Source organism: Platalea leucorodia (genome assembly GCF_965183815.1).
Source record: "Platalea leucorodia genome assembly, chromosome: 2".
NCBI lineage: Eukaryota > Metazoa > Chordata > Aves > Pelecaniformes > Threskiornithidae > Platalea > Platalea leucorodia.
In genome coordinates, this window is record NC_138824.1 from 9,522,501 (window position 1) to 9,538,243 (window position 15,743).

At 38.5% G+C, this 15,743-nt stretch overlaps 1 protein-coding gene across 3 annotated transcripts in view; it reads right to left on the reverse strand.

Annotated features, from left to right (window-relative positions):
- Positions 1–15,743, reverse strand: part of GRM5 (glutamate metabotropic receptor 5) — a gene marked incomplete at both ends in the record, with an annotated part of 269,004 nt that overhangs the window by 144,800 nt on the left and 108,461 nt on the right. For all 3 annotated transcript variants that reach the window (XM_082337805.1, XM_082337804.1, XM_082337803.1), the window contains one exon: positions 2,582–2,831. In XM_082337805.1, the coding sequence (XP_082193931.1) occupies positions 2,582–2,831 (250 nt within the window). The remainder of the gene's footprint in view (positions 1–2,581; positions 2,832–15,743) is intronic.

The window sequence follows — 15,743 nt, forward strand, 5'->3', positions numbered from 1 at the left end:
CCTTGAGATTATCCCGCAGCAGAAGGAAAACATTTTTGTGAGAATGAACATTTTTGTGGAACATAAATAACTGCTCCACAACATCCCACACTCTGCACATGAGTCTTACTGCACTGCAGGGACATAAAACAGTCCGCTCTCCTGACTAAGGGTGACTCAAAGCAAAACAAAAGTCCTCAGTAGGTAAAGCTAGTTGTTTTATTTCTGGCTTACAGCTGGTTTTAAAACCAAATCTGAACCAAATCTATTGAAAGGAGATGGGAGGCTCTTAGATCCTTGGGATCCCCCAAGTGCAGAGCCATATGTGGAGAGAATTCATCACTCCAGCTGTCCTCAGCTGTCTGATGCGGCCATAGGAATGCTCTACTTGGGTGAAGGTAAGTGCAATTATTTTACATTTGTCCCCAGCAGCTACTGGCTGGGGACAGGTTAATTTATGTCTGAGAAGCCACTTCTCAGACATTACCTTGGAATCTCTGTTAATAAATAGAATGGATAGAAAAAAATTCCCTACACTTCTCTTTTTCTTTCTTTGTAAACACTTCCAGTTAATGCTACAGTTTTCACAAATAAATTGTATAGTACTGCCACAGGCATGGACACACATAAATTGGTCTGGTAGAATTAAGGATGTTTGTTTTAACTTCAAACAGTTTACAGTTTAGACCTCTGAGAGAAGCTATCACTTTCAATTTACTGAATGAAAGTCATATACTGAATAACAACTTTCTTATAATTAAGCATGACAGCTCCCACTGCAGCTTGAAACAGGTATTTTTCACTGAAAAAAAAGCAAAGTCTGTTCTCTCTAAACCTTACTTTTTTGAAGAGCTAAGCTATATTGCTCCATTCTTATTCACAATCACCAGTTCCTGAAGTACTTATTCATAAAAGCATCTCAGAGGGCTAAATTTAGCACTGTTGTACATAAACAAATCCCATCCAAAGTTAAGCATGGTTTGGAGTCTGGAGGAGTTAAGGGCCAACATATTTTTTGAAAACGATGCTTATGTGCTTCTACATTTGGGTGCTGCTGCAGAGAATTGGCAACTTCTTGCGTTTAGGGTAAAAGAAGACAGCAAGGGTCATGGGGCACCAGATTCAGCAGGAGATAGTGGAGGTGGCATTTGCTCCGCTTTACTCTAAAAAACTGGCAAGTAGGCTTTTCCACCAAAGCTGGTCATCAAGAGAGTCTTTGTACAAGTCCTTTTCTAGAATGTGATTTCTCTGAGCTACTGGAAATGTCCACTTTATAAACAAGAGACATAAGAAGGTCCTATTTTTCTTCGTTAACTGTAGAGGGAACCGTGACGACCAGCCCACATGGAAGTATCTAAACTGTAGACATCTAAATACGTTTAGGGGAATCTCACCATGAAGGCTGTGGTCCCTTTGGGTGTCAGTCCAGAAAAGGACCAAGATAAGCCATAGAAGACCCTACAGATAAAATGTATTTGAAAGGAAGGGTGGACACGGTTGCCATAAGACAGAGAAATAATTAAGAAATTCACATCTGAAATTGCCAAAACATAGGCAGATGCCGAAGAGTAAGGGCATCTTGTTGCCTGTTTGCTTTCCCCTTTGCCCAAGGGGGAAGGGCAGCTGTGCGCAACAGGGCAGACTGGGAATAGAGGCTGGTGTCCTACCAGTAGGACAGTCTCAGCATCCCAGTTTCCAAGACGGCTGGGCAGACCTGCAGTCCTTACATGTTTCCCTGAGGGTCTCACCAGGACAGCTGGTTTCACTGACACTGTTTTATTTGTGTTCCTGTACAGTTCATTCTTGGGACAGCATCAGGTCATCCTTCTAATAATGCACTGGAAAGGCAGCAGGCCACATTACCTGACTTCTGGCATGTGCCATTTTGTAGTCAAGACACCATTTTTCTCATCTCATTTAGGGCCCCCTTGTTGAATATGTGGCAAATATGAAGATCCCAGTAGGTTTACACCAATATCTTTTACTTCTCTGTTTACTAGCCCAGGGTCTTTTCCTGCTTGGTGAACACATCTGAGTGAGTTTTCCTTTCTCCTCTTGGTGATTAGGGAAGGAACCACTGATATCACTGAGCTCCACATAAGAGAAAGGTTTACCTATATATTGCTTTTAGGACAGTGTGCACATGTCAGCACATTGGCTCAGGAAGAAAAGGTGATGGTTAACAAACTATATTTTGGGAAGATCTATTTCATGCACATCCAGAGGCCACATCAACAATTCTTAACACAGTGTTACTCAAATGAGGCATAGCTTCAGGCTGCATATGTACATGATGTATTTTAAACTGCAGTGAACAAAATGGATGATACAAATCAAAAGTTTTTGTGCTAGCCTTCCCTTACACAATGCTATTAAGACTGGCCAAGCAGACTTGTATTTGCCTGGCGTGTCACGAGAATGATGCATGTGTTTGTAGAATATGTACCACTTTGACATGGCTGACACTACTTCCTATCTTTTAGATATGCGCACGTATAGGAGAGACCACGAGTATATGCTTTATGTATGCTTGACTGAACTGTCTTATTTTTTTTATCCTACTCAGTAAAGAGGCTGGCTATAATTGCATGCTATTACTCACCTGCCCAGCAGCAAAAATTCTCCAGCGAGTCCCAGGCGCCTCATAGCCATTAAGAGCCCTCTCACAGTCATGCCTTCACAGAAGCAGGCAACCACTCTGGCCTTGGGCAGGTGGCTCCGAAGCTTTCGCAGCAGCTTGTCGAAGCTCTGTTCACCAGCGTTGCTATAGATCTTGTAGGAATGTGCAATGCAGATCCCTTCCTTGGCTGCCATATCTTTGAAAGCTTCCATTCCACTTTCACCATAGTTTCCTAAATACAAACAGAAACACATATGCATACATTAAAATCTGCAGAAGCTTTTCTTGCTTTGGAAACAGCAAATATTTTAAAGAATACATAATATATCTGCATAGAGATCAGTGTTGCAATCTTAACAAAATAACATTAACATTTTAATTTATTAATCCATTTTTCAAGTTAGGATCAACTTATTTTCCCAGAAACCTCACTTCAGTTTAGGAGCCTGCATCTATGTTGAAATCAAAGGCTTGGTACCTCAATACCTTTGAGGATCTGGTCCCAAATGTTTACAACAATGTATGTATAAATCACACAGTCTCTTCTGATTCTCTTAAGTTGACTAAATGTGGTCAAGTGCTCTGGGGTTTACTTCAGAAAATCTAGAAATATATGTTCAGAATTAATATTTTCAATATAAGCAAAATAAAACAATGACTCATAACAACATGACTTTGTTCATAATGCAATCTGAAAGGCAACAATTTTTTAATTATGCTGAAAGGCAGAACTTATCCTGGGAAGAAAGAACTTCTGGTGACTCGGGAGAATAGGTGGCAAAATTGAGGATTAGCATTACAGAGATCACAGGATCACAGATGGACTAATTGTACTTGTGTGTTTGTTTTTTTTAAATTAAATGCTTAACAAACTTGATTTCCTTCTATGACAAGGTTACCCACCTAGTTGACCAAGGGAAGCCAGTCGATGTAATCTTTTTGGACTTCAGTAAAGCCTTCGATACTGTCTCTCACAGTATCCTCCTGGACAAAATGTCCAGCATACAGCTGGATAAACACATAATACAATGGGTGAGCAATTGGCTGATGGGTCGGGCTCCAAGGGTTATAGTAAATGGGGTTATATCGGGATGGCAACCAGTCACTAGCGGGGTTCCACAGGGATCTGTCTTGGGGCCAGTGCTCTTCAATATCTTCATAAATGACTTGGATGCAGGACTTGAAGGACTACTATCTAAGTTTGCCGATGACACAAAATTGGGAGGAGCCATTGACACTCTCAAGGGCAGAGAGGTCCTGCAGAGAGATCTGGGCAAATTAGAGAGCTGGGCAACCGTACGGAGTTTATCAAGGGCAAGTGCTGTATTTTGCACCTGGGTCATGGCAGCCCTGGATGTACATACAGACTGGGGAACGAGAGGCTGGAGAGCAGCCCCGCGGAGAGGGATCTGGGGGTTCTGGTCGACAGCAAGTTGAACACGAGCCAACAGCGTGCCCTGGCAGCCAGGAGGGCCAACCATGTCCTGGGGTGCATCAAGCACTGTATTGCTAGCCAGTTGAGAGAGATGATTGTCCCACTCTACTCTGCACTGGTGTGGCCTCGTCTTGAGTACTGTGTGCAGTTTTGGGCACCACAGTACAAAAAGGATGCAAAGCCACTAGAGAGTGTCCAGAGAAGAGCCACAAAGATGGTGAAGGGTTTAGAGGGGAAGCCGTACGAGGAGTGGTTGAAGTCACTTGGTCTGTTCAGCCTGGAGGAGACTGAGGGGAGACCTCATCGGTATCTACAGCTTCCTCACAAGGGGAAGAGGAGGGGCAGGCGCTGATCTCTTCTCCCTGATGACCAATGATAGAACCCGAGGGAATGACAAGAAGATATGCCAGGGGAGGTTTAGGTTGGACATTAGGAAAAAGTTCTTCACCCAGAGGGTGGTGGAGCACTGGAACAGGCTCCCCTGGGAGGTAGTCATGGTGCCAAGCCTGACAATATTCAAGAAGCATTTGGACAATGCCCTCAGACATATGGGGTGAATTTTGGTGTTGTCCTATGCAGGGTCAGGAATTGGACTCAATGATCCTTGTAGGTCCCTTCCAACTCAGGACATTCTAAATATCTACCAACACAACAGGAAAAAATTCTTATTTTCTTTCAATCTAATCTTCCCCTGTGGGATAAACTGATAATAAATATTAACAGATAGATAGATTTATTGTTATTTATTCTGTCTCACCGTGCAAAATTCTTCATAAATCACAGTGCCTAAACAGTGGGTGTACCGATACCACTGCCAATCATCCTGACCAGGATTGTCTCTCTGGTTCCCTCTGCTCCTTCATCTGGCTGTCTAAATCTGCTTCATGTCTCATTTAAATAAGGCCTTTGAGGCAGGAAATCTTTCTCCAAAATATTGCCTTAACCCCTCAGTAATATTCCACAGAAACACAGTCAGTAAATTAAGACTGAGAGTGTTAAAGTAATTCTGTTGCAAGGAACTGCTGATTCTTCACTTATTTCTGTTAGTTTGCAAATGGAAGAATCTGTAAGGAAAATGCTTTCTTTTACCAGCATAGTTACAAGTATATAAGAGCACGGACAGTGAAAATGTGTGTGAAGCAGTCAGAATCAGACAAATGGATTAGGGCTGTCATCTGGTTTTGTGACCTTGGACACTGGAGCCACCAAGCATTCAGCTTGCCCACCCAGGGAATTGTCCCTGTTGCTCTGGTGCTAGAGTTTAGAGGCTCAGCACTGTACACAAATGTGAAAAACACTGTCTCCAGTTTGAAGACCTTACCATCTGAATAGTCAAAAGAGACGAAGAGCAAAAGAGAGGAAATACCATTGCCTTCATTTCACATCAGGAATGACTCACTGAGACCTTGAAATTTCCAAATGGTACCCAACCAGAACGGCAACCTGAATGCAGAACTCCTTAGCTAATACGACTTTCATTTTCCTCCCTGCTGTGATCATGCCTGATGGAAAAGCCATTACTATGCAAATTGTGCCTGGACAAAATGTCATAGGATTTTTAAACTCAGTTCTTGCAATGCTTCCTGGGAGTTGTAAATCAGGTGCCCAGTGCTTCTCCATGTGTCACGCTCTCAGGGCAAACTATGTTTCCTGTGATACATGAGCATCAAGTGATTCCCGTGAGATGCTGAAACAGTTCAGCTAGAGGTCAAAAACGTAGTGCCTCATGAAAGATGTATTATAACCTCAGAAGTCAGTGTGAAGAAAAAATGGGGGTCAGTCACATATAACTCCCACCAGGCCCTGAGGCCATCTAAAATAAAATTAAGCTATTTGACAGGAAATACACTACTTTTTGTTTAAAATTATGCTCATTTCAGTCAATCTGGATCAACATTAAATGTTCTGTTTCATTTTTCCTAACAAAAAATAAAAAGGAAAAAAAAATCATATCAAATTTCCTCATAGAAGATGGAAGTTTGAGGAAAATCTGTTCCATAGTATATCTCAAAGAGACTGACATTCTGAAGACTTCATTTTCGGTCAAAAAATCATCAATGGAAAATTCACAGCCAGGTCTAACTGACTTACAGAACTGGATCTCTTCAATGTTCCAGATACTGCACTTGTTGTTTAAAAGTGTTATAAATGTACAAACTGTTATCCTGAGGCTTGCTATAAAGCTGAGAATAGGTTTAATTACAGTACTGAAAAATACTAGGTCTTGCAATGAACATGAAGTGCATTAACTCTTTTCCAGTCAAATAAAAGTTACTCTGGCACAAATGCCACGGTCTCGTCATGTATCAAGACAAGGAGATTTTGTGAAACTGTACAGAAAGCAATGTGTCCTCCAAAATGAGAGGAAACATGTTGAACTACCAAGGCCACTTAGCAAAGTGGTACTTTCATATCATGTGGAAGAAAAACATCCTGCCAGTCCAAATCTGTGACTGAGCTCTCCAGCTGGGAAAACTGTAGCTGTATGGCATGAGCTCAAGGGAGATCTGATGAAAACAGAAAGCAGCTTTGCTTCAAGACGCTCATAGAAATACACCAGTGGAGCTCTTGTCATGATCATTGCTGATTAAACTCTACTTAATTAATTATTCATAGTGAATTCCCCTGTTGCGCAAAAGGTTTGATGAGGTATGTATATTTAATTTGAGCTATACTGTGGGGATAATGAACACTCCTTGATGGAAAAATAAATTCTTTTCTGCTAAACTTGTTTGCACCACATATTAGGATGAATTTCCTCTAAGCTACCTTCTTTCTGTGGAAAACCTGTACGTGCATGAAGGTATAGTGTGCAGCACTGAGGGAATGGGAGTGGGAAACTGGGTAAGTTACATTACATCATTTCCTTGAGGATGAGATGTGAGGTTCACAGTGGAAGAGCATCTCCATGCTTTCTGTATGGAACTGGGCTCCTCATGGGCATTTGGTTCTTGAACTGCGGCATTTCCATAGTAGTACTACTAAAACTGTCACAGCAAGAGAAAGTTTCCACTGTCTGGGCAGTTTTTACTCTTTAGCCAGGTCTATGACACAAGGAGAAGTATACAGGGACTTGTACACATGGATGGACAAGATGACGACTTATGCAGCCTGACTTTGAGAAGGAGTTTTTAGTTTTACTTCCAAGGGAAAATTCGTTCAGAAGCCCTATGCTGGAACCAAAGCAACATCTGTGAGTCCTGTGTGATGGTAGCTGCCTGCGTCCTGGCAATCTATTCATGTAGCTATTTTGTTTCCACTTCTAAATTTAAAGAAAGATACTAAGGAAAAGTTAAACAGAAGGGAGGGACTGATTTACTTCTACTTGGCTAGTTCCAGTTCAGCAGAAAAGTCTTAGAAAACAACACAAGCTGGAAGTGTGGTCAATTCAGCTCCTCCTCCCCCACCAAACTCCATCTCCATTTCAGTGTTTGGAAACCAGCACCTCTATATTGTGACTGGTTCTGCTGGAGGAGGTATCGCAATTTTTTACTGCATGTTCATCTCCTCTTGAAAGTTTGTCTGTCAGTGGTGTAATCAGAGCTGCCAGCTGTTGAAGGCTTTTGTAAATATGTCCTATACTCACGGCAACAACTGGCAGCTGAGTTCTTTTAAAATGCCAGCCTGAATCCTGCATGTTGCCTACCTGAATGTCTGGCCCTAAGCCCAGTTCAAAAGCTACTCCCATATGTCTCTTCATGTTTAAAAGAAAATTGATTACATCATCATGCAAAACACTTATCCCTGCTTCAGAGTTGGAATTTTGTTCAAAACTCAAGCATATGCATCCCCACCTACAGTCTAACTATAACAATCTGTTAGTTCCACTTCCAATGAATCAGTACTAGAAACTATTAAGAAGCTCAAAAGAACAGATTGTGCTTTTTTCCAGATGAAGCTTAATATAGTACAGTACATAATAATACTTCAATCTGATGATGGAAAAGGGTCAGGCAAGCTGCAAGCTGCTGTTGCTGCTCCTCCTGCCCAGCAATTGAGCGAATTAAACTATCTAAACATAAACCATTAAGATCTTATCTGCATTGCATAGCAAAACAACAAGGTTTTTAATCTTAAATAATAAACAAAATACACTGACATCTGCTCTATCACACTAAAGGTTATCAATATGAGATAAAAAGTCCCTACAGCCAAATGGAATAACGAACTACATTTTCTCCTGCCCAGGGATTTTAGGGGTGTCACACATTTCTTTTTGAATTCAAAAGCTTTTTTATCATTAGATGAATATACAAATTGTTATCAAGTAACTATTTGGTTTATTAGAGAGTTTCAGTGAACACAGATGAGAATCAATCTTTAGGAGGGATTTAGGATGTAAAATTGCTTTGGGCAGGACACAGCGAAAATTCACAAAGTAAAAGAAGAGGACGCTCAAGTGAAATTGAAGAAATGCATTATGTCATTCATCTAGCTGGTCATAATCCTACCTATCACAAAGCATATTTATTTAAGCAGAAGTGCAACCACCATTTTTAAAGACAAGGAAGAGCAAAACACAGAATAATGTTCTATGCTGTATCTGAGCCACAGAAAAGAAGCCAAGTCAGGTTAAGATCCTCAGTAGATGTTTTGCAAGCAATACAGGGAATACAGAGCTTCATTTTTTACCAGCTTTCATTGGAATCAATAGAATGAACTTTGCCAGAAATACCTAAAAAAATCTAAGTAGGTATAATTTTCAAAATGCATGTGGGAGTAATGGAAGATATTTATGAAAGGCAACATGTTGGTTGATTACCAAGATGATCTTCCTGAAAGTCAAGGATATGGGGGTGTAGAATAGTTTCTCAAATGGAAATGTTATAAGTGTCTTTGAATGTTAGAATTCAAATTAATCATGGCAAAACACCAATAGTACCTACTACTACTGGTACCTACTAGATATTGTCCGCATTTAACTGCCATGACTGTAAAGTTTCGTCACTAGTAAGAATAGGGACATAATACTAAATCTCTTGAGCAGCTACAGCAACCACATACCACTGATATAACATTATGAAAATCACAGCCTTCCTGGTACAGTTACGTCTGCAAATAGAGCAGGACAATACAGTGTTATTTCATTCTAAAGAGCACAAACCAAATGAAATCAAATCACATGTGCCTGGAATTCTGGAGTTGTCTATGTGTGCTAAAACAAGAAAAAAATTATAACCTGTTTTCATTTGATCAAAATATTTTATTTAAATGATTTTTAAATGGGATTTCAGTCTCTATATTAAGTATATATGTATAAAACAACAAAAAATAAAATAAAAAGGTCATTTTGAAAGCAGCTCATTAAAAAATACCTTAAACAAGAATAGTTCCTCAAAATATATTCTGCTTAAACATCTCCAACCAGGTCTTTTCCTTAATAATAACTCGGAGACTGGGCTGCTCCAGTTCACTTATCTTGAGTGCTAGATAGCAACTTCAAGGCCTTTGAGCTCTTTCTTCAGAAGATATTCTACCTGAAAGTCTGAATTTCATGGACGTGTATGTATATATATGTACATACACACATTCGTAAAGATACTATTTTTTTTTTATAAACTATTCTCTAACATTCAGAATACAAGTAGTAAAATGCTGCTCTGTTGAAAGGACACCAACCCAGAATAAGTCCCTCTAGTATTTCCTCAGCGTGACACCACTCTGTATCTCCAGCGCCATGCCTCATTTGGAGCCGCACATTGAAACAGCCATTATGAAGCTTCTTCAGAGGGCCGCTGCAGAGCTGTGGCGCAGCACAGTATGCAATCAAGATGGAAGACCTCTTGATGAAAATATGGCCTGATATATGCAATTAGTTTTCACACAAGGGCTGTTTTCCTATGAGGTTATGTTCTTTGGCAGGAGTTGTCAAGAAGGTTTATCTGTTGCTCCTCATGCAGAACAACGCAATCATGTCGAGGGAAGGTTTCTGCAAAGAAACGACTACTCAAGCAAAGCAGCCAGGCAATGTTGGCTAGGCTTGGAAAGGTATCAGAGAATGAGGAAACAGCAAAGGAGCAGCTCGGGGCAAAAATTCCCTCAGTGATTAATTTAAGAAAACTACCTACTCCATCCTTAAAATTGCTGTACCTGCTTTCCTTAAGCACAGACAAATTCCAAGTGATTCAGAGTGCATGATCTAAGCCCACTAAGGCCTTATAAGGGATATAAAACATTTATGACTGCAGTTAGGACTCTGTCCTTAGCTATCTACATGGTCATGGAGACCTCATATATCTATTTCCTTGGATGTTCATTTTTTCTATTCAAACTGAAAGCTCTTTGAACAGCACTTACAAATTGCTAAGTGTTCATAAAACTCAGACCCAAAAGGATTGCCTGTATCACTGGTGGCTTGGTAGATGAAGATACTGAAAGATGTGTCAATATAAAGAAGCTTTAGTTACCATGACTTCATATTGGCTATGAACTTAATTTCCTTTTCTGTGAACAGTTTCGCGATTTGTAGTTTTGTACATTTGAGGACAAGAAATATTTTCATAATCTCAAAAATATTAGCCAACCAAAAAACCCCACTTTTAATCTTCTTAAAATTCAGTCTGATTGACATTATTTGTTGAAATGATCTTCTAATATTTAATTTAGATATTGACCATTTTATCATTTCATATAAGCCTCATATCATCTTGTACAATGTAAAATAAAAACAAAGTATGTATTCTGAATCAGGAAACTATTTTTATTTCAAAAATAATTAACTGAAATATTTTGACATTTCAAAATAAATTCAATGTTTAATTAAGAAATTAATTGAGCTCTTTTCTGTGAGGTTTTTAAGTTTCAGCTACTAGGTATTTCCTGACCAGAAGTTTTCATTCAAAGGTTTTTAGATGAGCTCCGTTCATTAGATCTTTGTTTAAATAAATAATGTTTAAATTATTTTAATGAGGTAATATACAATGTACAAAAAACATAACTGTACTTAATTAAATTAAATATATCTGTTCATTATCTCTTCATCTGAGAGAGCTCAGAAGTATCACTTTCATAGCAAAGTTTCTCTTCTCCTTCTCATCTTCTCTTGGCTATTTTGAAATAATAAATTCATTCCTCTTAAGAAAATGATGACCTAGTTTCACAGTTTAATGTACCTCAATTCTGTTTATTTTTAAATTATCACTTCATAACTTTAAAAGAAAGACTCATTTAAACATTGCTGTTATATGAGAACAGAGAGCAGTGTGGAAGCAGCCTTTTCTGCACAATTCCTTTGATCCATCCTGCTAACTTGCATGTCTGCAGCTCTGTGGCCTTGTCCACTGAGCGATGTTTGAAGTCCTCTGTGATGCTAATGTCTGCTAAAGGATTTTAAGCTTGACAGCTTTTGCAGAAACATGCTGCCATCTCTACATGCTCTCTTTGTTTTCAGACTGGAGACATTAAAAATTTTCTCTACTTTCTGTTTGTGAAATAGGTGTTTCTATCTACCTGACTCTAAGCTATTTCCCTTAGCTATTTCCTGTATCATTTCATCATTTCATTTCAAAATGAAATCATTAATGAAAGCACAGTGCCTAGTGGACTCCAGGGATACTCTAACTTTTCTTTCATTTTCATTTAGGGTTATACTCTTCATTTTTTGTTTGGTTTTCAGATAGAAATGAGGACACATGAGACTGACAGTATTGAACTGGAGGCTGTTCCTTTCAGGAGACAAATGCTGTGTCAGAAAGGAGAGGGCTTTGCAGTGAGAACACTTTGGTCTATGATCCTCTATCCTTCATTGTGGGTGTAGTGAATTCCCAAGGAATGCAGCTTGCCCGGGGTTTCTTCACTGGTATTTGGACTCAGTCCCAGTTCTGGCTTAGGCTATTAATTATTATATTTCTCAAAAGAGTTGGCCCTTTCTACAAGTGAACAGCATCACGCTTCTGTATATTCACAATCTGGAACATACCTTCATGTAATACTAATTCTTAACTCCGCTATGGTTTACGACTGGTCTTTTCTAAAATACACTTGATGTCCTATGCTGCTGCTGCAGTAGATGAGCACTATCAGAAGTCACCCAGCAAAAAGAAGCAGAATTCAGGAATTAGATAGACTCTGAAGGCTTTCAATTAATCTTTTGAGTTTTCTGGTAAGTGACTCTCTTTCTGCGCTGTCTCCTCATATGTGAAATGGAAGTTAAAATGTTTTCCTGACTGTGGTGTTGCGAGAATAAATGTATTATACATTGAGAGAAACTCAGATAACTACAGTAATGAGGGCCACATTTATATTGAACAGATTGAATGAAACCTCATAGTTTTGCCTCACAAAAACTCACATTTGCTTAGTAGTAACAATAACCACATCATGTTTATTGTAGCAATAATCACTCTGTATGTCTAACATCTGTTTTAATAATAACACCTAATATTTCCCACAGTAATTGTAGATTATGGCAAGGCTACTCCAACTTAATTTCACTGTAACAGATTGTGCACATTCGTATTCAGCACATTCATTTGGGACAAGAGTGGGTTTCGTGACTATCTCGATCTGAACTCTGAGAACAGTGAGGTCTATCAGGAATCCATGAATATTTAGAGTAGTAGGCAGATCTATGACTGTATTTCCCAGGAGTGCTTGTCAAAAGATTTTGAAGGGGGTAATATGAAGTTTCTTGGGGCATATTAATAATTCTTAAAGTATACTGTGTAGGATGAGAAGGTCTATACTGTGTGACTAACTACTTTCTTGGAGATAGTCTCATTTTAGGAACCTGTTGGATAATTGTTTCTTCTTGGCTGACAACAAAGATTGCATCTCAGAAGAATATTTGAAAAATGCACTTGAATGTTAGGGATACAGGTGGTTTTTGAATTGTAACTTCAGAGGGTATTACCAAGTAGGACACTGCCATTCTCAGCTTTTGGATGCAGAAACTGGAGAAGGAAAAGATTGTAATAGACCAGGGTTGAAGGCAAAAATACGATCTCCTGAATTTCAGACTAAGCTGCTCTAGGGCAAAACCATAGTTAGTTATTAAATAATTACAGAATAATTTTTGTTTCACAAGCTCTTTACAATGGTGGAGATTTCATGGCTACTTTGGACAATCTGTCCCAAGGCAAACTAGTCTTTTCATAAGTTTCCTTTCCCTAGTTCTTAACCTGTTCTTCTACGTTCTCTTTCAACATAAACCTATTATATCTTGTTCTATCAAATATGAGAATAGCTTCTCAAATTGATGTTTTTAGAAGTCCTTAACAACTTTGAAGATAACCACCATGCCTCCACTTAATTTTTTTTTTTTTTTTTTTTTTTTTAAGACTAAACAAGTCCAGTTTTAATCTGATGGTCCTGTTTTCTACACTTCTTTTCATATTACTGATGTTCTTGTCGTTGATCTCCAATTAGTTCATGTTGTCCATCCAGGATGATGTGCAGTTTTTGTGAAGATATGGTACTTTTTCATCTTGTACCTTGCCTGAGCAGGATAGAATTGAAAAACTATTTCATATCTCTAAAACTGTTGACTCAAATTTAGCTTGTGATCCATTTTGGTCTTCTAGGTCTTGTTTTCTACAGAACTGCTTCTCAGTTGATCATTCCTCATCCAGTATCTGAGCAGCAGATTATTCTGTTCTAGGAGCAGCTTCATCCAGCGTGGTACTCTTTACAGATTTAATAACCACACTCTGTTTATCATAATTCAAATCACTGTTGGAAATATCAATTAAAAATGGATTCAAGGCAGATCTCTAAGAAGATCATTGAGCTTCTCTCTCCTGTTGGAAAGCTAACAAGTGAGAAATATAGTCTGAATAAAGTTTTAAAGTCAGTTGTGCGCCTAACACAGGGAAGTTTAGATTCATAATGATTTTAAGATATGGTCACTCATTCTTCACAAATACTCTAAACTGGATACTACGTTGGCTTGTTATGATTTATTTTTGAAGAATACGCATTGTCCTTTCTTTATGACACCAGAAGGAAATTGCCCATTTCTTGCAAACAATTGTTTATTTGCTGCAGAAGTGAAATTAGGTTTGCTGAGCTCTTTCCTCACTTTTTTTTTCCAAGATAGATAGTGTTACCTCATTTCAGTTTGTTGGAACCTTATACATATGAAAAATTTCTCCAGGAGAACCATTAAAGTCTTCAACACTGTTTCAATCAATTCAGCAAGGTAGATGAACCAGATATTTTGAGAATTTATCATTATCTAATCTCTAGAAATTTTTATAATTTCTGAATTCTTCTTTACTTGTTCTAGCATGAGGTACAGTATGACAGGCAGAATTTAGGTACTTGAACAAAATGCAATCCTAAAACCCTTAAGCAACTGCTGCCTAAATTTGAAATTGTCGTTATTTATCAAGTCTTCTTCACATTCAAGTCTCCAAGTACGTATAACATGTCTCTGCGTCAAATGAGTCACACATCCTGAATTATTTTTTAACCAGAAAGATCATTTTAATAAGATGGATAGACTGTGGTCTCACCTCTTTTGTATTATGTTTTTTCCACCATCTTTCCAAGAAAAATAGGTTATACACTGATGAGTATGGCACTTTTTTGGAATCTGAAGAACGTGAGTTTGACACACTCAGGCTAAGAAGGGAATGAGACCTAAATTTTCAGTATGTCCTGGGAGCATATTGTATTTACTAGGCTATGATATAAAAAAGCTATCCTCCTCCTCTACCCATGTCTTAAGAGAAAATAAAAGTCTATTTTCAGGATAAGGTTCAGAGTGGAAACCAAGTGAACAGTAGTAATTAAAGGTGGTGTGATCTGTATCTGCCTTGGTCTCTTGTGCATTCTTAACACAAAGATTTTCTGAACCACGTTGAAGTATCTTGTTCTATTCAGATATTAGACAGAGAGCTTGGGTACCAAACACAGAGCTAGGTATCCCGTGACAAGGACCAGGAACCTAAAAGTGCAAACTTTGCAATACATGCTTCTGAGCTAGATACATTTCTTACTATATCTAGACTGAAATGCTTCTGGAAGACAACAGCTGTAGCTGAATATAGTTTGATCTTTTGGTGACTTAGTACTTAAGTTTCTGGTTCTGATTCTGCCTATAACAATATCAGCCCCTAACCTCCATTTTTATCTTTTTCCTTTTTTTTTTTTTTTTTTTTTTTTGGGTGGGAGGGTTGTTTATGTAATCCATGACATAATAAACTGGAAAATAAACTAGAAAAATTATAGAAATTGTAGAATAAATAGTCAGTTGGGGGAAATTTTGAAATCAAATTCCTGACATCTTATTTATAGTTTTATTAAATATTTCCCTCTATAGTATCTAATTGACTGATCCTATATCAGAGTAGCAAAGCATTTCTATAGCACACTCATCTACTGAAAAGAAAACAATACTGAAAAAAAGCCAAAGTATTTTTCCTTCAGGCAATGAAACAAGTGGGTAAATTAATCTAACCGGGCAGGGACTGAAATGGCCAGACTGTTTCACATGGGCCATGAAACGATTATTAAGACATTCCTTCCCCCACCCCATTACTGTAAGTAACAAGATAAGTAAGAGAACAGGAGTGTTAGACTTGATGTCTCTTCATTCCCTTTTGGGATAATATTTACTTTCAGCACGTTTAGGAGCCATGCCATATTTTTCATGAGCAAATGTATATTCTTCAAGAAGGTTCTCTGTAACCTGAATGCCAATATTCGGGACAGAGATGGAGCAAAGGGGACCTGGTCCTATAGTATAGTTGACATTATATTGCAAGT